Source organism: Bacillus rossius, chromosome 1 (assembly GCF_032445375.1).
Source record: "Bacillus rossius redtenbacheri isolate Brsri chromosome 1, Brsri_v3, whole genome shotgun sequence".
NCBI classification, from domain to species: domain Eukaryota; kingdom Metazoa; phylum Arthropoda; class Insecta; order Phasmatodea; family Bacillidae; genus Bacillus; species Bacillus rossius.
This window is the reverse complement of record NC_086330.1, coordinates 253,411,397-253,434,067: the sequence shown is the minus strand read 5'-3', so window position 1 is coordinate 253,434,067 and position 22,671 is coordinate 253,411,397. Positions and strand designations below refer to the sequence as shown.

The 22,671-nt window shown below is 35.1% G+C and overlaps 1 protein-coding gene across 3 annotated transcripts in view; it reads left to right on the top strand.

The window, feature by feature from the left end:
* Positions 1 to 19,142, top strand: part of LOC134527479 (early estrogen-induced gene 1 protein) — a 134,009-nt gene extending 114,867 nt beyond the window's left edge. For all 3 annotated transcript variants that reach the window (XM_063360182.1, XM_063360181.1, XM_063360183.1), the window contains one exon: positions 7,027 to 19,142. In XM_063360182.1, coding sequence (XP_063216252.1) covers positions 7,027 to 7,142 — 116 coding nt within the window. In that variant the 3' untranslated portion in view covers positions 7,143 to 19,142. The remainder of the gene's footprint in view (positions 1 to 7,026) is intronic.
* Positions 19,143 to 22,671: the final 3,529 nt, after the last annotated feature.

The window sequence follows — 22,671 nt, the reverse complement described above, 5'->3', positions numbered from 1 at the left end:
GATCAATGCTGTTTTAACCTCTAAATACCTAGTTTTATTTGTTCCGAAATAGTGAAATTCCCTTTACAACGAACTGCCGCTTTTGAAAAACATGCAAAAATAACATCTCCTACAAGACATCCACTAATTTTTTTTGCATTTACTGCTTAAAAATATGTGCGTATAACCTTAAAAGAATATGCACAATCGCGGAAGACAAATAAACAAAGCATCATGGATAACACACGTCGTGAATACATGCCCCACTTTGTTCAAAATGGCTGGTACATTTAGTGCTAGTGGCGGAAACCTCCCGTACCATCGCTCTGGCAAGACGAACAACTAGTATATTTTGCGTTTCTATAGTTAAAGATGTGCACACGCAAATATTTTTAACTATGGTGTAGTACAATTTCCGTTTTTTCAGTTTTCACTGTTTATTTATTTCCACACGTAGTTACGGAAATCAACACGGTACTACTGTAAAATGAATTCTAATCCTAAAAAGTGGCGACAGATTGACATTAAAATAAAATTAGAAATTTTAAATGCAGTTGATGAAGGTGGAAAAAAAAGTGATGTAGCTAAACGTTTCGACATCCCGGCGTCTACACTTTCGACCATATTATCCAACCGGGAACAGATCAAAAACAATGCTTCTCTGGTAGGAACAAATCGAAAACGTGTGAAAGTATGTCAAAGATTTGGACAAGATACTTTTTGACTGGCTAATGGAGGCTAGGGCATCTAACATCAACGTCTCTGGGCCGATTTTACTAGAAAAGGCACGCCATCACTGTAAATATTGTATATACAGTAGAACCTCATTTTTACATATTTCAAGGGACCAGGAAAAAAATATGTAAAAACCGGGAAAATGCAAAATGAGGGAAATGTTCAAATTTTTTTTATCATCTCACTATATGGGAAACAATGAGAATATATATACCACACTTAATAATATGTCAGAGACAGTTACATTTTTATATATTAACTAGAACTTCACTATCTCACATAATTAAAATTATAAATATATCCAATATCGCCGTTTTTCATTATTGCCGAAAGTTAAACATGAAATTTGCTGTTCTTGTGTAAGAGATGAGAATGTTGAAGCATCTTGATATAGCCACTTGGTGCTGAAATTTTGTAACACAATTGATTTTTGAACTTTGTATTTAATTACGTGTTAAAGTTTTATTAATTTCAGATTTTTTGGGATATAATAATATAATACTATAAAACGATAGCTACCACCATCAATATAATTGTTTACGTTGAAGAATAGAAGTTAAATTGCCATTGCATTGTTTGGATATTCATTGCAGCCATTTGACTTTTCAGAATGTTTCTAATGTGTTAAAATGAACATCGCCGAATATGCACGAAGATGCCATATTTATAGGAAACTCGTACGTTGCTTAAAACGTATTTTAATAATGGAACAGTAATCCGCTCTTTTGTGTATTTAAAATGTGAGTTTTCACCTTTATTTTCATGCATAATACATTTAAGATTATGGGGGAACGCTAAGAAAAGTACTTATTAATTTTCATGTTTATGTCACCATACGTTTGGTTCATGGCCGTATGGTGTACAATAGCACGTGGCACAAAAAAAAAGTAGGTAAGTTGTTTACAATGGCGAACAAAGCTGTGGTGACGATACACTCATGCAGTAACGCTTAATAATTAAACTTTACGCTATTCATTTTGAGAATTTATTGTTTTCTCTAAATTTTCCGATGGTTTGCCATGAAATACAGCACTAATTCTACGTAAACAGTGGGAAATGCTTTTGCACAAGGCAGGAAAAGAATGCATTATTAGTATAGGGAAATTGACAGTGCATGTAAAAAAATATGTCAATCGCGGGAATTCGTATATCGCGGGTACGTAAAAATGAGGTTCTACTGTAATTGTAAAAATCTTAAGTGTTTTATTTCGACCTAATTAAACATGCCATTAAACAAGTGTATTCTATGTACGTTTTCATGTTTATTTCCTCATATCGTATTAAACAGTCAGAAAGAAAGTTCTAGCCATTTATGTGAAGCTTTATGATGACTAGAAATATATCGTGCGAAACCTCCATTTAACAAACCCCTTTACAACAAACACAACAAATTTTGGTCCCTTGAGATTTGTTAATTAGAGGTTTCACTGTTTTATGTCCAACTGTGGCATAACCAAGTGGGAAAAAAAAGTGTTGCGGGAATATAACAGTTTAACAGAAGTAAACTTTGTTGTCAAATTAAACTTTGATTTTACTGTAAAGTGGAAGATGTGGACATATCAGTGTGGCAGTATTACACAAAAAGTGGCGATAAGTCAACGGGAATATGTAACATTTGTAGAAAAGTTATCAAAACGAAGTCCGGAAATACATCATGTCTACTGAGACATCTTTCACAGCACTCTGCCATAAAAAATGAATTTGATGACCTTCAGAAACAAAAATCATCACAGCCTAGATTTTCTAGTGTATCTGGAGAACCTGTGCCCAAACAGCTTAAAATAGGGGATACATTTAAATGGTCTCCAGCTCATGTGAAAGCTACAGCCATCACAAATTCAATTGGGGAATGGCTGGCTGATGCCACGTTACCAATAACACATTGGAGAACATGTCTTTCATAAAAGTTCTTGGTACTGCACAGCTTCTATACAGAGTACCTAGCAGAACTACGTTTTCACGCAGTGTAGTTCCTGGCTTGTATCTTAAAGTTAAAGAAAATGTAAGCAAACAAGTGGAAGATGCATTGGCAAGTGTAGCTTCCATGTCTTTCACATGTGACTTGTGGACTTCCCTTGCCAATGATGTGTTCATGGCAGTGACATGCCACTTTATCAAAGATTTTACCCTCAAGACTTTTGGTCTTGGTTGTCATCACTTTTCGGGATGTTACACTGGTGCTGCCATTGCAGATAAATTTACTTCAGTCTTGCAAGAGTGGAACATTGTCAAACTAAAATATGCAATACCCCTATATGTAGTTACAGGTAATGGTAGAAACATAAAGCTTGGTATGTTAATGTGCTGTGTAGAACTTGTTCAACTTCAATGTTTTGCACATACATTGCAGTTAGCATTAAATGATGCACTGAAGGAGACTGATGGAATGGGCAGCATGTTGAAAAGAGCTTGGACAATTGTTGGACATTACAAGCATAGCTCCAGTGCTACCGAGAAACTTCATAAAATTCAAACTGAACTTGGACTGCCAGCACTGAGTTTGATCCAAGATTGTGCGACTAGATGGAACTCAAGAGTATCTCATGCTCAGCAGGTTACTAGAAATTAAAAAGCACTTGCATGTCATTTGGCCACACTTAACAGTCTATGAATGGCAACTCGTTCAAGGGTATGTCGAAATTTTGAAACCGTTATATGAAGCCACAACTGAATTATGTGCAGAACAGTCTCCTTCAGCTTCAATGGTAATAACGGTTTTATTTTCTGTGACACAATATCTCACAGGTTATGTAAATAAAAATAAGGGAATAATGGGAGCTGGTGTGGTATTTGCTAGAGCACTGCTTCAGTCTTTGAAGGCGAGGTTCCCTTTGTTTGAAAGAAGTTAACCATATTACACTGTCATGCTAGTAGATCAACGATTCAACCACGTTGTTGTACCCAAAGATGTAAAAATGATGTGCAGTTGAGCATTTGAAGCGAAAAGTGGAACAAATTTCACTTTCACAAACAAACACACCAGGTAAGCTCAAGTATTAAATTAAAAATTTTTTAAGACTTCAAATATTGATCAATATTAAATATATTATGAGTAACATGTATGTTTCAGGACACTAACTTCAACATTACCTACATTAACGTTAAAAAAAACATATTTGTCATACTTACATAATTTTTGAATGCCTACTATATTATTTTTTTTAACAATGTGTACAGCTGTTTAAAGTTTGTACATCTACAAAGTGTGTATTAATTGAGGTTGTCAAAATGTTATATTTAAAGCAAAATATATTCTCTCTGATTCAGAAAAACTGAAGCTCTAGAAATCATCTCTCTGGAATGTGTTTGATGAACTGGCACAACAGGCTGAAAATAATGGCAACATGGAAGTGTCAGACTATCTTTCTTTGCCTACTATTTCAAGAGCGGATGACCACTTAAAATGGTGGAAAGAGAAGGGCAGTAATCTTTACCCCCAATTGTGCAAAATTGCAATGCAGTTTCTCGGGATTCCTGCGACTGAGGCAGCCAGTGAACGAGTGTTCTAAGGAGCTAGGAGCATTGTGAGCTGCAGGAGACAACTTCTTGGTACAGAACATGTGCAAGAACTTGTTTTTCTCCATGAAAATAAAAAAAAAGGATGTAAATTTAGTGTGTTTAATAATGCAAGGTGTTTTCATCATAATTTGTTATTTTTATTGATACGTTTATTGTTATTATTATTACAGGTTATTTTTATTTCTCATTAGATGATTTCTTGTTGATGCTTATCACAATTAACATGTTAGCTACTAGACTTTTACCTAAGTGAGTGAATGTTTATTTATAATTTAGTGTAGACCTACATAACGTGTGGTGCATGTCAGTTGTGCACAGGCAACTAAATTGTCATTCTATATGTTAAACAACAGTTTTATGTATAGAACAATATATTTTGAAAGTGATAACTACAGTAAATCTTGATTATTTAAAAATGTTTCATTCTCGCACAACCCTTTTTATTATTATTATTATTATTATTATTATTATTATTATTATTATTATTATTATTATTATTATTAGCAAGCTGCTATGCCACATGTACTTCCGAGACAACAGTTAGCACAGCCTTTCTTGAAAGATAAATGCTTCCTGGTGCAACAGACTTGATCATGGATGTTGATGTCAGCCTCAGCACGTCCTGTGGTGGCGACATGGTTCAGCTTGAACACCAGGTTGGACAGCAACGCATGTTTGGCTCGCTGATATATCCAGTATCTACCAGTGTCTAGATGGGTCTCCTGTTCAGGCTAGGCACCTACTACTTCAAGCACGCCAGATGTGTCCACGAGGGGTCGTTGACGACCCAAGGGAGGTCGCTGTCACTGGGTGTTGGCTAGCACCACCGCTCAGGAATGGGCGGGGCAGCATGCCTTCAGGGTCCCTGATTGCACAAGGCATGAGGTTGGGCCGTATCCCGGACTGAGCCAGTGCACTACTGGCTTCAGCACTATCCTGGTGCGGTTTCTGGCTCGTAGAGTCCTCCTCTCCCTCTGCTCCCGTGGCTGGTAGGGGCGAGAAGTTTGGAAAGGAGGGGGGGATTTAACTGGAGGCACCAGCACTAGTATGTTTCCAGGCCACAGTTGTTCTTGAACTTGTAATACTAGCCAAGACATTGCGAACCTTTGCGTCGTGCCTGCATCCTTGGCTTGCACGAGAAATGCACACAACCCACTATCTGCAATATTCTGTAAGAAAGAGAGTGGTGTTTGACAGGATGTCATCAATGTGTTCACCTGGATTGATGCGGCGATACAGGTGGATTTGTTCGTGCACAGGAGACGGCTGCACATGATGCAGGTTGAAGATAATGTCCTCACACACAGCACACACAAATAGTCTGTTTCCAAATGCAAGAAAGCATTTCCACATGTGTATTGTAGGTAGATTGGTGTTTACAACATGTGGTACGTTGCTGTTTTCTTCACAAGTGATTGCAGCGCACTGCATACCTATGAGTTCAAGTGGTTTGGACGGTTAACTTTTGACTTAGATGAGGTAGTTTGACCCAGGTGGTTTGAATTTAAAAAAAATACATTGTGGTTACGGTGTCCATTATGCTGCGTTTTCCTCATGTAGCACAATTTGGTTCCATTGTCAGTCTTACATCGCTGTCACAGCTGAAGTCATGGTGCACCTGAGCAGCAGGTGACGGCATCAGTGTTGGGCAGATGTTTTCTCTCTTGACATCACTATGCAGGCGGATTGGACACGCATGAATGCTTTGCAGCACAGCTGGATGCACAGAGAAGGGAGATACGGTGTGTGGCTCCGTGGTTCGGAATGGCTGGATGGTCCTAGCCCTGCATGCGTTGTGTGCTTAAAATGCTGAATACAGTACTTGTTTTCTGTCCTGCTTTTGAATGTTTTTACGCTACCCATAATTTGAGTTTAAATTGTTAATGAATGTGAATTTTCGATTGCTTGTGTAGATTGACTTAGGTTAAAGTGTGTGTGTATATATATATATATATATATATATATATATATATATATATATATATATATATATATATATATATATAAAAATAATTAGTTAATAAAAATAAATGCAATTGGGATCCCCCAGATTCAATATTTTTATTACTACAATTTAAGACTGTTACATTGTAAAGTTCGAGACCCTCTGCCCCAGTGCTATAGGCATGATATTCATGTGAATTTGTTTAGATAATTATCAGAACCACAATTATTTGTTGTTCGAACTGTTCTCAGGTATTGTAGGTAGATTGGTTATTTAAACAGTATATGTGGTTGCATTCATTCATGTGTTTTGTTGAGGTATTGTATCACTTAGGAATTATTAATTTTTGTATTAAAAATAACCCTATTTAATAATTGTTTTGATTTTGGTTTGCTCACCAAGTGTCTATCTGTGGAAATGTATTTTTATGCATTTTATTTTAATATTTCTTCATTTCTGTAATTGTTAAGTTTAAATTCATTCCTAGACTATTGTTGTGTTTCTGGCAGTTTCTATATTGTAGCAGTTTGAGCAGGTGTTCGCATGATGGTGCAGTTATGTAAAACCTTGCTGCATTTGGTAATTGGCTGAAAAAGCTGTGTTGCGATTGTTTGGTTGGCCATGTGACCGCCTTTCTGCCAGTGAACGGAATTTGGTGGGGGAAGGGGGGTGTATGCGGGCAGGTTTTCCTTCAATTCATCACTCTTCTGTTGCGCTAGTAGGACGTGTTATTTGGCATCTCGCAAAAAGGTTTATGTGAATGTTGTGCTGAATCAGTATTTTAGATAAAATGATATTTAGGGTTAAAAGACCAGAGCTGGTAGTGACGGGAGTGTGACTCTGCGCAGCCTCCGGCCTGCAGCTGTTCATTGCCAAGGACGGCACGACGGCGCTCGGCTCCCACGAGGTCAAGAGCCAGATGCCGGCCGGAGTGTTCAGGAAGGTGGTGATGGACGACAGGTAACACTCGCTGTCTCCGGCTCTGCGGGCCGCACTCGTCTCATCATTCAGGTGTCTCCTCCCGGAAACTGCAATACTGCGTGTGGAGACACCGTGGACAACGTTAGTTTGTAGTTGACTCTACCAAAGAACTTTCGTCTCAATGTCCACTGAACAAATTTAGCTAAGCACTGTGCTTTGGGTTTGCAAAAAATTATGTGTTCTTGGATGCTGCAGGGAAATTTGATTGGACGAGAGGATGTATTTTAAAATTGTTTTATTAATTGAAGTTTAAGTTTGTTGGTAAAGCACAAACTATTGGTTTTGACTGAAATGAATTTTGCAGTCGAGAAAACTTGCGTGAACTTAAGTGGACAGCAGCTGCATTGAGCTGGCCGGTTTGTGCCAAGGCGAGGTGTATGTCACTGGTGTGGTGCTCACTCCAGGTATGCGTCTGGCCAGTGTTGCCGCTCCTGGAGCACTCCTAGACATTGTCTGGAGCAGCTTTTTCATTTAAACTCATCATCCCCATGATTTCATTTGGTTAATATTTGTCTTCGTTAAAGCATAATATATTTTAATAGAATTCCTGAAGTTTACAGTTAATTGACTGCTACATTAGTTTTTCCGTATGACCTCTTCTCTAACAAAGAAGAAATTTCAATTACTAATAATGAAACAAACTGTTATGGCACAAACACAGTTGAAACAATATGGCGTCTTTCAGTTCCTTTCATATGTTGGTGGTACTGGTTTTTGCTGGTTATAACGTAACATTTTCTGGCCCCTTGTACATTAAAGGTTAATTACAATATAAACAAACAATGCAAGCAAAACATATTACATTATAAACCAAAGTATGATAAAATTGTAGACTGTAACGAACAAGTTACATTTGAATCGTAATAAAAATATACGAGTGCCAAAAATTCCGACCCGGATGTATCTTGGCCATCAGGATTTTTACGCCAGCAACAGTTGGTTTACCTATTCCAAGTTTTGAGTTTAGTTTAAAAATACTTAATAATATAAAGTTTCAGATTATTGCAAAGAGTGTACTTTTCTTTTCTGTGTTTTTTGATTGTTTTGTATAACCAAATAATGGCCCAGTTACCTCATTCATATTCAGTTAGCACTAAGAATTTTTTGTTTTGCTTTATAAGAACTAAAACAGGAACAGAGTGCCGAGTTTATTGATGTAAAACTGAACCGAACCAACCAATATAAACCATAACAGCACAGCTCTATAGGTAAGGTTTTAAAAAAAACCAAATACATTGAGGTAAAGAGATAATGCTGAAATGACAGTATAAAAAACCACTACATTGCTCTGAAATGCAAGTAAAAACACAAAATGCTACAAAATTTACCTGAATTATTTAATTTGGTCAGTTGGTATGTAAAAATTGCTTTATTATCATTAGTTTAGTCTTTTATTAAAAATATTTAAACAGCCAATGCACCATGTCTAAATTTGACAGTTTCTAGTGTATGATTCTTTCCTATGTAGACTGGTAAACCATAGAAAAAAGTTTATTTTAAAACTTAATTAACTTTAAGTAAATAAAAGTAGTTAAATTCTGATCCAGTACAGATGTGGCTTAAGGCCTGCAAACATACATCACAAGATAAAAATAAAGATAATATATACATAGTAAACTCCCATTTATAATTAAAATTACAGATAATCTGTTTTACGATAAGGGCCGCCCTCGATTTTTGGTTGCACCGTATATTTGTCTTAGAATTCTGAGCACAAATGAAGTCTTTGTGCACTGTGTCTCATCTTGTTGGACTGTAAACAATATGTCACTGTGTCGCCAAGCTGTATTTCTCTATCTGCTGGAGAGGCTGCCGTAACTTAATCATTCCCTCACCCCTCCCATTCTATGTATTTAATGTTTCTACCCCTATGCAGCAAGTTCTTTCTTATCAGTTCCTTGTCCATTGATAAAACTAGCACGCAGAGTAACTTGTGCCAGGCTGGAGGAATACACAAGTAGCACTTCTATACACCAATTATCAGAGGCATGCTTTTCACGGACCTAACACAGGAAAGTTTCCATAAATCACTAATGGGTGTAGCAATACGTGTGCATCTTGCAGAGCCGTGGCTCCAGTTGTAGTCATGAAATATTGTAGTTTAAAGCGTGGGAAATAAATAGCACGAGAACAATATTGTTGGCGTCATGAAAACCTGTCATGATATGATAGACACGTGAAGATAGCCTCCACGTACGTTTTTAGTTCTTGGTCATTTACAATGGCCAAAGAGGGAAAGTTACTCAACACTGCTCAATCACATTGACCATGAACACACATATTCTGCTATTCTCCCCCCCTCCCCCCTTTGTCCCTTCCTACAGCCGAATGCCAGCCAGTCACGTCACTCGCCGGGCGCTTGCCGGGCCGATGGCTGGGCAGAAAGTGGCATAGCGCATGTGAAACAAACAAGACAGAGACTGGAGCCATGAAGTTGCAGTCAGGGCTCCCCCTCGGGTAAAGTGTGACGAACATGACAGCTGAGGGGTGGGCAACACGAAGGGTCGGACCAAGCAGCTTTTTGACACGGTAACAGGGTGGTTTATTATATAGAATGACTAAGCGAAGAAATGCGCCAAAACGCATAGTTTCAGAATACAGCAAACTAATAAACTAACCTGAAAACAGGATAATTCAGACCCAGGTAATCAAGAGTTTACTGTAGTATATTATAATAGTAGTATAATAATTAGGCTGTGACATAAGATAAAATTCAATTTGGAAACTATGTCAGTTCGGAAACCAAAATACATGGTTTCTTTTTGATATATATGTGTATATGCCATAAAATTAGTATTTCCTTTATGTGGCTCAATTTTTTTGTATGGACAGTATTAATAAAAATGTAAGAATGTAATTTAAATTTTTTTCAACATCATTAGTCTAAAAGGTAAAATTTTGGCTCATCTGATGAAGTGTTCATTTGTATTGCATTATTTACTTGTACCTGATGCCAACAAGGATAGCCTGATACCTCCACTGATACTTGATACTACAACCAAAATTTATAATTACTCGCCACATTTTATGAATAAGTAGTTGAAACATAACTTTTTGTTGGATACCATAATTTTAATATAAAATTTAAAATAAATAATTTAAATTCAAAGCAAGCTTATTGTTAAACTATACATTACGTATTTATTATGTTAATATTCTCTTGTTTACTCATAGTTAACCAGTAGACAATAGTTATTAAGATTTACCTTAAAAAATAAAACTTGATATTCTTGTGGTCTGTTACTATCAACAAACAACAAAGCAAGTATGTATTTGAAAAAATGGATGCAGGTATATTTTTCAATGCCAGCAGTGGTATCAGAACTGCCCTATATAAAAACTTTATACACTCCATTGTACACTTTATTGTTCAGTTTGATTGTTCAAGTAAAGTATTGAATACTTTTTAGTGATACATTTTTGCAGCCGGTAACATAGGTGGAAGTAGTATGGAAGTTTTTTTTTGTGTGCTATGCAGCTGCATGTACTCTGTGGAAATTGCTGTTAGCAACTAGCAATGACTGGAAGAATAATAAAGTATGACTGTATTTTTTAATGGGTGAATATTTATTTTTAAATGACTCTCCCACATCTAGCAAATTGTATTAGGTTATGAGCCCAGTAAAATGTGGGAATGATTGGTTATATTAGGTTAGCTTCAATAAAAAGTTTGTAAAATGGTGTGAACGTGAGGTTAGGTTAGCTACATTAAAAAAATTTAACTGTGTTTTTACTGTGACAAGTAGTATTTGACAATACCATTTTCAGAAAATGGAAAAAGCATCTACTCTATTAAATTACCAATTCTTTTAGTATTCAGGCCTAAATTATACTTGAGTTTCCTTTAAGTAAAATTTAGTTACAGCTGGTACTGTAAGGCAAGGGAATGACATCATCGCAGTGTAACATAAGTGAGTAGTGGGGCACTCATAAGTGATCGCAGCTTTAAATATATGGGACTACAACATTGATAGCCAAAAATTCACCACAATTTTTTACTTTGTCTCTCTAGCTCAGTGGTTAAATGCATGATGTAAAATAACAATGTTAACTAATTCCTTAAATAATTTTTAAAACATAGCTCCCTTTCTCCCTCCACATGTTTTCACCCTGTCCCATTTTTTCACAACAGTAATAAACATACCAGGCATAATTAGTTTTGCATCCATGTATATTATATGCAAAATTTTAGATTTTTTTCATACCCTGTGTACTTGTTAGGTTGTTTAAGTGTGCCCAAAAATTTATGATAAACCTATGGCCAATTCGTTTGAAAATGTCATTGTTTAAATTGACATGTTATACACTTCACAAGTAATAACTTGTCAAACATGCTTTCAATTTGTTCTTAACACAGATTTGGCAGTTTTAGTTTTTTGAAAGAGAGCATTCCGAACGCCTTACAACACAAACACAATTGGACATCAGTGCATTTGTCTGCATTACACGTAAAAAATTTTTTTTAATAAACCAAATGTGCAATGTTAATGATTTCTATAACTCAGAAAATTAATCTTCTATGCTTGAATACTAATTTTCTTAAAAATTTTTAAAAGTTAATTATTTTCCATACTTTATTTAATCCTCTGTAAAATGGAGATGCTCTTTAAGTCTAACATGCATGGGTAGCAGCGTTGTCCAGTACAAAAATGTGTTCGTACTCTCCAAATGCAATGGTAACTGATGCAATGTCATGAAACTGTGGAAGTTGCAGATAACTAATGAAAAATTATAGGTTTGGTCTGACATTTATTTTCATTACATAATATGCAGATAAATTTTCTTGTCTACGATCAAAAGGTTACAGTTTGTGATGTTGGTACTTAGCTTGCTGAATGCCTTGTTATTGCTCTAAATGTGGTGTTTCATAGACCTAATGCATAGTAGGTTAGGCATGCCAGTCATTTAGGGTAGAAAGTCTATTAGAAATCTATATATTAATAGAGAACCAAGTTGGTAAAAATATGCTTGAAAATACTTGACAGCCATGTTACACAGCACCGCGTTGTCCAAGTGACTGGTCGGAGACCACGTGAGTGTTGAGTGGTTGTTGGGGTCGCGTGCACTATTGTTCGATTAAGGGTGCACGGATCCAGCTAGACTTCTACTTCAGGGCGCGTATTGCCCATGTGGAGAAATGAGACACAACTCACCCAAACCACGCTCTTACATTCCAGAATAGTAACAAATTCTTAATACTCTTAAAAATTTGTGATGTTAATATATATATTTGGCTTTAAAGATTATTTATGACGTTATTCTTTTCACCAGCATGAGGGTTAGTTATTCTTGAAAAGAAGCATTTTTTTCTTATAAAACTTTAAAATGAAAGAATTTTTGAACCCTTTTGTATTACCGTATTTACTCGTGTATAGCGCCCCCTCGTGTGTAGCGCGCCCCACGATTTTTGTAACAAATTCCAAAGAAAAAAAAATTTCCCATAAATAAATTTTACTAACATTTTGTGGTACCTGTTAAGTAATTACTTATGAAACAAATGATTATTTAAATTGATGTGTGGTGATGCGTCAGGAAAATACTTAAATTAAATACTCTTCCACCTGAAAGCGAAACTTTTGTGGCATACTGTACCATCTGAAACGACACGTGCAAGCTAAACTCTGCTGTGTAGATGGAAGATAATGAAGCGCGCTATCGTCACAACTGGTACGAGATCAAGAGGGAGGGAGGCAGGCAGGAACGGGACTATGACCATCAAGTAACCTTGACAGTTGACAGGACTAAACACCACCACTCCCTTCACGCTACGTTGCTAAGCTGGCGCCGAGGACTAGATGACTCACAGGTAGCTGTTGGGCTGAGGAACCGGGTGACAACATTCTCTCTCTATCTCTCTCTTTTTTTACTAGCTGCTGCGCTGGCTTTCAGTAGAGGGGGGAGGTCTAAAAATAAACAAGAGACCATGATGTGCGACGGTCACCCTAGGCCAATGCCAACACCTGGTGTCGACATTCTAATTATTCATGGTCCAAAAACAAACGAACAAAAGGTTAATAGCAGGTTTTAAATTATTCTGTCACTCGTCATATAAAATTTGGTGAGCTGCCAATGACGCGACTGCACACAGTGACAATCTAGCAATGACACCTGACCAACAAAGGTGCCTTTCCTTACCAAGTTGGAAACAAAGGGAAGCAACTCCGTTGGCCAACTGGCCAATCACAATACAAAACCAGATACATGACCAAATAGGGAAAATGTGCTGCTAAAATTTTGTTCTCTGAAAGTCTGAAAAGACACATCTCACTACTGTATGGTTCGTCCTGATTGGCTGGCAAGACAGCGCCCAGAAAGCATTCTACTCCACTGCTGCACAATTATGCGCTTCCACGCTAACTTAAGGCATGAAAAATAACTTACTGGCGACAGAGTGTCGCATCCGTGTCCTGCCTGTATTTTTTTTTTTAATGCTTCTAAAATGTTAGAATGTTACAGTCTCACAATTACAAGATGCTTTAAAATTCTAAAAAAAAAAACATAATTAACTACGCATGATAATTTTAAATTACCAAGAATAATAAAGAACAAATAATAAAAAAACTACATTTGACTTAATGTAAAACCTAGCCAAAATTAATTATAATTTATATTGAAGCACAAAAAAAACCTTAAACATGCCTATGCATATTAAGTGACAAATTATTAGTAAATATTTGTGAAACCTTAAGAAAATATCACTTAACTCAACACATTCTTGGTTAAAGTGTTACTTTTAGTAGTTTGGCAGGAATTATGCTATGCTAAAAAGCATAAACTGTTATCTTATCCAAAACTGTGCCGCAGACATTTTGAAAGGTAAACGTAACTACCCTTGTAAAATAAGGACAAGCATTCTTGTATAAGCATAACCCTTATTACAAAATCATAATTAAAATACTTTCTTTATATAATGTAAGTTTTGGGAACGCTTGGGTCAGATACAATCCCTTTATGAATACAGTTGTTAAACCTGAGAAGTATCGAGACGTCTGGGTGTTGGGCAGGGTGTGTACCCCCTCTGTTACACAAGTGTGATCCACAAAACATTTTATTGTATCATGCATGATTCTAAAATTATTTATTGATTGATTTAGATTTGTTTCCTGCTACATTATACATACATTATTTTTATGAATCAAATAATCTGTGATTATGATTTTAAAATATTAATAATACTCCATTTTTATTAGGGTGGTAGCAAAGTAGTGATAAGAAATTTTCAGGGCTTTGGTGTGGAAAAAAAAAAGGGGGGGGGGTGAAATCCCCGGGGCCAGGGCAACAGGGAGCTCAGTTACATTTCATGACTTTTGAATACATGGATTTACCCTAATAGCAGGATGAAAATTACAAGTCTGAAAATCTTAAGTTATGCAATATATTCATGAGGGTGCCAGTGCATTCTGCCCATGACCATGAGTGCGTTGTTGATTTTGTTAAAGGCTTCTATTTATTATTCTGTTACAATATTGGAATATTTCTATGGTAGATATTCTTTTAAATTTTTTTATTTAGCGTAATGATTATTTTCAGTTTTAAACTAAACTTTTGGTAATTTTTATTCTAGGCTTTTCCAAAAACAGGCGTGCTTGCATGGTCGTAAGCAATGCCAGACATGAAAGTGGAAAAAAAAAAAATTCTGTTTACATTCCATTTACTTGCTCAGCCAATCGCCAAGGCAAGCCCAGAGAACTGTGTCTTGCAGCTTTTTGTTCAGTGGAAGCATTGAGTGTGTGGTTGGAGAGCTGCAAGTCTTGCAGGCCATCACCCGGCAAGTTCAGCTGCAAGAATGTGTCAGCATACTGGTTTCGTACTGAAACGTACAAAGTAGTGATAATATCATCAGTGATTGTTTCGATAAAAATCTTTTTTTCATAAAATGTGGTTGTTCTGAACACCCATTTTTTTATGGTAGTCAGATTTATTATATTCAAATTTGGAGAAATTCTATATCTTGAACAGTTACCAAATAAATAATATTTTTTAAAATATTTTTCTGAAATATGTTTTCTGCTGTCAAAACATTTAATGCTTTTCTTCAGAAATTGATTACATTTGTGCATGAATGGAGCTTTATTTAAGCAATAATGTAACATATCTTGCACCTTCTATGCTTAATCATTTCCAGGGACATGCATTTATGACATTTGGTGCAAAAATAATTATTATGAGAATTTCACCTTTCTTTTGTTGAATACAATATTTTTTTCACTGTTTAGAAAATATTCAGAATCCACTTCCAAAAACTCAGAATACTGTGAAATAGATATTTAAAAATCAAATTGTATCAATTGGTGTGATAAAGGAGTGCAGAGATTAGTGATAACTTAAAATCTGTTCACTTTTACAGTTTACACAAGAAATAGTGTTAGAACAGCTGATTTCAGTGCATCTGGCCTCCAATTAGACTCATTTGCAGAATTTCTGCAACAACAAAATAGCAGAAAGTGGTGAGGGTACAGTTGAAACACTGACCATCGTACTAAGTGCTTTTATGTCTGCATCTGTTGTAGGTTCTAAAGATTTCTCTCTATATACAACAGATCCTCTCTAACACACAGAAACTTCACCCTGTTTAATCTGTACACCATTTTTGTGAAATACAACACTGCTTTGATTCATAAAATACAAACATTAAATCATGTCCTTGTAGTGATCATATTGTGACTGCTGTTATGTGTTTATTTGTAAATCATTGTAAACAAGTATAAATTTTAAGGTACTATGTCTGTGCATACAGTCTACTCTCAATTCTATGACTCTCCACAGTTCCTGCGAAAAGGGACTTTATTGCAAAGGGGACTGATTGAAATTGGAAAATTAGGACTGGTTTTTGTTCCATCACCATCATCCAAAATTTTTTTTTTTTTTTTTCATTAAGTCTATGATCAACATTTTCTTGTTACAAAATGACTCCAGTTTTATTGTTTTTTTTTGTTTTTTTTTCCATCTGTTTTAGTTGGCAGATGTCTGTGAGAAAAATGTTATACTATATGTGCATGTACAACCTTGCCTTATCACCAAAATAAGCCTGACTGCGGCGCTGTGAATATTTTAATGCACGTGCTAAAACCATTTCCATTTGCTCCTTGCAGTAAACACCATAGATATGCTACTGAAAAGTTAATGTATTTCAAATCTTTTGCCTGGTCCTCGTTGTCTTGTATACCAGGACACATTCGTGACGTAGAGAATGAATACAAGACTGGCAGACTGCTTGCACAACCACCCTATTGAGGCCACTCGCAGGCAGCCAGTGAACCCCTGAAGAAACCACCATTTATTCTTATCAAAATTAAAACCAAGTTACTTAAAACTACTTTTCCCAAATATCACATTACGCATCTCATGCACTGAGCCTGTGATAAACCCTATCGTCGCTGCTGCGAGACCAGCCATGTTGCACCTTTCCACGAGAATGGGACATTTTACATCGAGATGCAGCTTCGTGAAAATAAAAACAGGAGTTAACTGTCATATACTTTTGAATTTGTAACTCATGAACATCTATAGTAAACATGTTATGAATGGCAAAAATGTGCAGGTTTACCTTGTAAACTGCATAAATATATTCACTGGAACAATAAAGTTCATATTTTCAGCTAGTGAAATATTAATAAATTATTGCCTACTGTAAACGTGAATATCATGTGCAGTTATTATTTGTCAGAAATAGTTTATAAATATGAGTTGTAAGCTGGAAAGCCGCTGCTTTTGCGTTTACAGAACACAATCTCATTGTCGCATGCCTGTACACATGATGAGTCAGATTTGTCACTTCTCTACACTCCTAGTAGCCCAGTGTTGTTATTCTCATGTTTATAAAGAAATAAAGAAATAAATAAAAATACAACCCCTGGAGATAACTAACACAGTTTTCGGGGAAGAGGTGGGGTTTGACGTCAAGGGGCAGGTGGCAAAACTAAAGGATTGTGAATGGCTGCAGCACTGGCAGTAATGAGAACTGGATTGAAGACGTACGAGGTAGACTTGCAGGCACCGCTACTTGTAGACAGCTGGAAGAAAGTGTGCCTTGAAGTGGCGTGGATGTCATCAGTGATAAGCCGATAACACACAGTTTCTAGTTTCCGAGACAACTGCTCATTCGGCAATACGAAGACATGATAGTAGCTGCAGGATATCATCTTCCTGCGACTCTATACAGGTTAGCGACCTTGGCAGATAATACTTGTGGTGGTTAATATATTAATTTATCTCTAAGAGAATTACAACAAATACTACCCACAATAAATGTAACTAAGTTTCTTTTCAGTGTTTTTTCTTCCAAATTTTTTTTTTTTTTTTTTCACTGAGTTCCCAAAAAAAAAGGATGTTTCTTCAGGAGAGTTGTTATTCCCGGAGGTCATAGAGTTTGGAGTTGACTGTAGAATGTATTCAGCTGTATTCTGTATTGCAATGCATCAGGTTCACACAGAACTTGATGTGAATTTTGCTTGATTTTTCAGTTGACACTCATTTTGAAATGTGTTTTGTGCTCTGAACATTGTCAGTGCACAGCTTGTATTGCAGGCCAGGCCACTTCACTGCACTTTGTGCACATGCTGTTCCCAAGAGTACTTCTTGAGTTTACTCAAAGTGTAAACCACCTGGAGCATCGTGCAGATGTTGCATGTGCATCTCTTGTTGCATTTCGTTTTAAGATCTATAAATTGTACGTGGGCAGTCTTTTATTCTACACTCAATCTTTTTTAATGTTTATTTTCTGTGGACTTATTTGACATCTATGCATTACAATGGTAAGTTATTCACATTCACACAGATATTTTGTGCCTGGGACAAACAAGTTAAGTTAGTCCTCAGTATGCAGTGTTGAAGGTCGGTGACGCCATGCTGGAGAGAAACCTTCGCATCTTTCAGTCTTGCCTCTCTCTCTCTTGTGTTCGTGGGAGAATGTACTGTATGTACTTGTTATGTAGTGTTTGTTACATGTTGCGTTAGTATTACATATTGCAATTCCTTCCAGATATTTACTTCCAGGTCAACTGTCATAGAGACACTACAGTATCAGCATTAATTAAATAAACTTGAGTTCAGCAGTGTTAACAGTTTTTTTAATAGTTGTTTTTACTTTGTACACAACTATCTGTAACTGTGCTGTCTGTGCTCAATGCTGTCCTTTTCTCTGAAGCAATTATTGTTGGAATGTTGTTTGTTGTACACTGATTTATTATATTATTTGATTCTATATACCTATGTTTTCTTAAATAAACATTTAATAATGTATTTATTTAGTTAAAAATAATATAAAATTAAAATGTATTAAATAGTTACAATTTCTCTTTTTTTTAAGTATTTTTGTCAAACATTCAGTATTTTGATTTGAGCATTTATTTTGTTTACAAAATTACTTCCAGTATAATAACATAATTTTGCCGTTGCTCCAGTGGAAAAAAAAGTTAATAAAACAAAAGTAGTTAGTATTCAATTTCTTGGTCATTTATTATCTGCATGAGTTCCCCCCCACCTTCCCTAATTATAAAGGTGTGTAAAAGGGAAAACAATAAAATAAAGGAAATTTTTTTTCTTCTTCCCCCACTTTGGATAGTAATGGTTTGAAAGGGATCTTGTTTCAAAGCATCCACACCCAGTATCAATTGACTATGGTTTTAATAATTTCACGGTTTATCCAAGAAATCTGTCCGTAGTTAAGTGAAGATTTAAGAAAGAAAAGAGATACATTTTATGAGTTTTTTTGCCTGAGTACATTTTACACCGTGTGTGCTTTCATTATTGCATAAAAGTTCAAACACACATCACTGAATACATGTGATGCTCACATGAATTTATATAATTACTGTATACTGTATGAAGGATATTTAATGTATTTACTACAAATATTATTTACACACATGTAACCAAACACAGCCATTATATATTATCTATAATATGCTGCTATAAAAGGAACCATATTTGCAAAGTGGCTAGTGCCATTTAGTGGATGAGACCAGAACCCCTTTGCGCTCATATAGAATCCAAATAATTTCAAATTCCTAATCCTTTTAGTATTAAGTTTTTAAATACATTACATTATAATTGCAGCATGTTTGAAAACAAATAATTTTTTTTATTAGACTTTAAAGATTTTGTTCATGGAAGTGTTATTTTATTAATTTACCTACCTACCTATTGTGAGCAGCAAGATGCAGAAAAACAGCCATTACGTTCCAAACCAATCAGCACTGCTGTGTGTCACAATCCAACAACCCATACTTCTATCAATGAGATCTTCTAGTTCAACAGAAACCATACAATTTTGTCAGTACAGACTTAAAAAAAATCGCTTTTAGGCATAGGTAGATATTGAAGTAGGCTACCTATTTATTCTGGAAATTTTCTGGAAAATAATATAAAGTTCTGAAACATTTTAAAGATCTTAATGTACATAATGCTCTACATGTTCTCCAATATTCCAAAATGATTTATAAAACATTTACATTTTCTCATAGTCCATGCAGCGAAAATGTTTCCAAAAATTCTAACTCATTCATCTAACATTGTATAGCTTAGAATAAATTTTGCATTATGCCTACTAAGGTAATTATGAATTTTTTTGATCTTAAAATACTCTTTTCATCCCTTGCATTAATACAAGGTTGTATAAAGATTTGCTTTGGACCAAGGTTCAAGACGATATTAAGGTGATTTAAAAAGAAATTAGAATGAATTTGATGGCAAAGAAGTTTTGAATTTTTTTAATCCATTTTTTATGGTAATAGTGTTATCAAAAATTGTTTTTGCCAAGGTTTTAAATAATGTTTAGAATTTTTACAATAAATTATAATGGATTTAATAGTATACTGTACTATTACTGGAAATGATGTGTCTGGTGTGTACTTGATTACGAATCCACATTGAGGTAGAAAAATTTCTCTCTGTACTGATACTCGTATTTAGATCTATTACTGTTATAATTATAGTTGGGCGCCGTTTTTCTTCTGTTCTATCGGTACGGATTTACTTACAGTGTTGTACTGTGATCGTATCAAGATCACCAGGGGATAACATCCAGAAGATTGATACAGCTGACATAAATTGCTAATAAATACAAATAAAACTGAGATAGGTTGAGTATATAATAAAATATGTTAATGGTGTGGAAAAGGTATAGGATAAAAATATATATATATATATACTGTAGTAAGAAGGTCTTGATGGTTTGGGGCACAGGACACAAAACACATTTAATATAATGATAACACTACACTTACACATGCATATACGCTTACAATGACTTAAGAACTAATGTATACAGAAGAACACCGGCGTTGATGTAGTTTGCTTTGGATTGACAAAAATTAAAATAAAAAAATATGATTGTTGTTTAGTGTGATTAAGGCAGACCTGGTGATGTGTAACTGGATCAAATTGACAGGATATACGGTGCGATAGATCATTTCAAAAGTTCTTTACTTGCGTTCAAAATTAAAATAGGTCCAGAAAAAGATTAACTCAGCTTTAAATATTTCTTAATTTAGCTTTATGCAGTTGTATCACAATTAATTATTATAATGTACCACAGCTAGTTAGTTCAGGGTGAACGATGATTACTTGACAAACAGACCTCTGGTATATTATTCAAACTTACGATGTACTCAAAATGTTAATTAAAAATGCTATAACTGAATTAATTACAATTATCTTCTATATGTAGCACAGCTAGTAATGCAAAACAAAGTTACCACGAAGTTACTAAATTCGTAAGTGGCATTACTAAGAGAAGCGTGGCTTTAATGGCGATTGCTTAGGCTTCCATCGAAATATTGAAATAATTACATACAACATAGTTACTTCTTGCCACATTTACTCACGGCACGCCTTGGTATAGTGTAGATTCTGATGCACAATATATTATCACAACATGTAATAAATATTTTATATAATATCAAAATTTCTACACGGCGGCGTCGGGCTAAGCCTAACGATGTACGCCTCAGACATTTCTTTTTTATTAATACTTCCTCCCTGTTGAACAAAAGTCTTATTGTTAACTTAAAATCTGGTTGCTGATTGGCTGCTGTAAGAACATAACAGGAGGCCTTCGTACACATATAAGCAGCAAGATACAGGTAAGTGATAATAATTAATAAACTTAAATGACAGTTAAATAACAATATAACATAAAATAATTTAAAATAAATCCAGCTCAGGATAGATTGCAAACTTATGTGATATAAATGCAGTAATGTCTATTGTTGATGTAATATAAATAAGAGTTTAGATTGTTCGTGGCTGGATCTCGTAGAAACATATTTAACAATATAAATTAACTCTTACATTACAATACTAATATCTTAACATCTAACAATTAATTCACAATAATAAATAAACAAAATCTGAACGAAAACCATTTTATCGTACAATACCTACTAAAAAAAAATTCCCTTTCAATTCTTGTTATTTCCACCCCTTGCAGTAATGGTTGGTTATATAAAAATACACTTAAGAAATAAGTTTTAGGCAATATTTAGCAAGTTTAAAATAAATACGAAATGAATTGATAGTGTTCATGGTACAAAAGTTTTTTTTTTATTCCTACCCCCTTGCAGTAATGGTTGGTTGTATCAAAAATTGTTTCTGACAAAAGTTTGTGATAATATTTGTAAGGCCACAAAGAGTTGGAATTATTTAGACATATACTTACTAAGGGAGTTATTATTTTTTTTTTTTTATCCTTCAACCCCTGTTATTTTGCACCCCTTGCTTACCAGGGTGGCCACTCTTCTGGGATAATAAAATTCCTGGTTTTTTCAAGGGTGGTTTTTATCAATATTTGCATACAATTTGCATTTTTGTTACACAAAGCACACACAATATGATGTTTTATTGGCGTTAAACAATAGACATCTTAACTATAGGCTTAAAAATTAAATCAATGAACTTGCTTAAAACAAAACCTACCACCAACAAAAAAATTTATAATCTCACATCACCAAAATTACTTGACACCAAATGCACGTGTTTTGCCCCTCTTGCGTGGCTGGCTAATGCTGTTCTTCCCATGCTACCAATATTGATTTTAACATTACACAAATTGCAAATGGCGTTAGTCCTGCACTTTGGATCTTTCTCCACCCATTCAAACTCTTCCGTATATTTGTCATTGTATGTGGTGACCGAACTCTGACATTTTGATAGTCTACGCAAATTACATGTTAGATTAAAAAATGCAAAACAACGTCCCGCACAACTAAACTTTTAAAAAAACCCGAGAAAAGTATCCGTGATACCGTGATGCAACAACATGAGCGCAAAGTAAAAAAAAAAAAATACATACAAAACTAGTGCTACCAACATGCCATGCAAGAAATTACTACCCCCCTACAACAAAATTTTCAGCCAAAATGCTGTTGCTTTTGAATAGAGAAACATAATAAGTATGGAAGTATAAATTGTTAACGGTTTCTTACGTACTACAAAAGTTTTTAAATGCAATATGAACAAATTAACTTTCACAAAATATAGCTCACGAGCATACTGTCATGCTTCGATGGGTG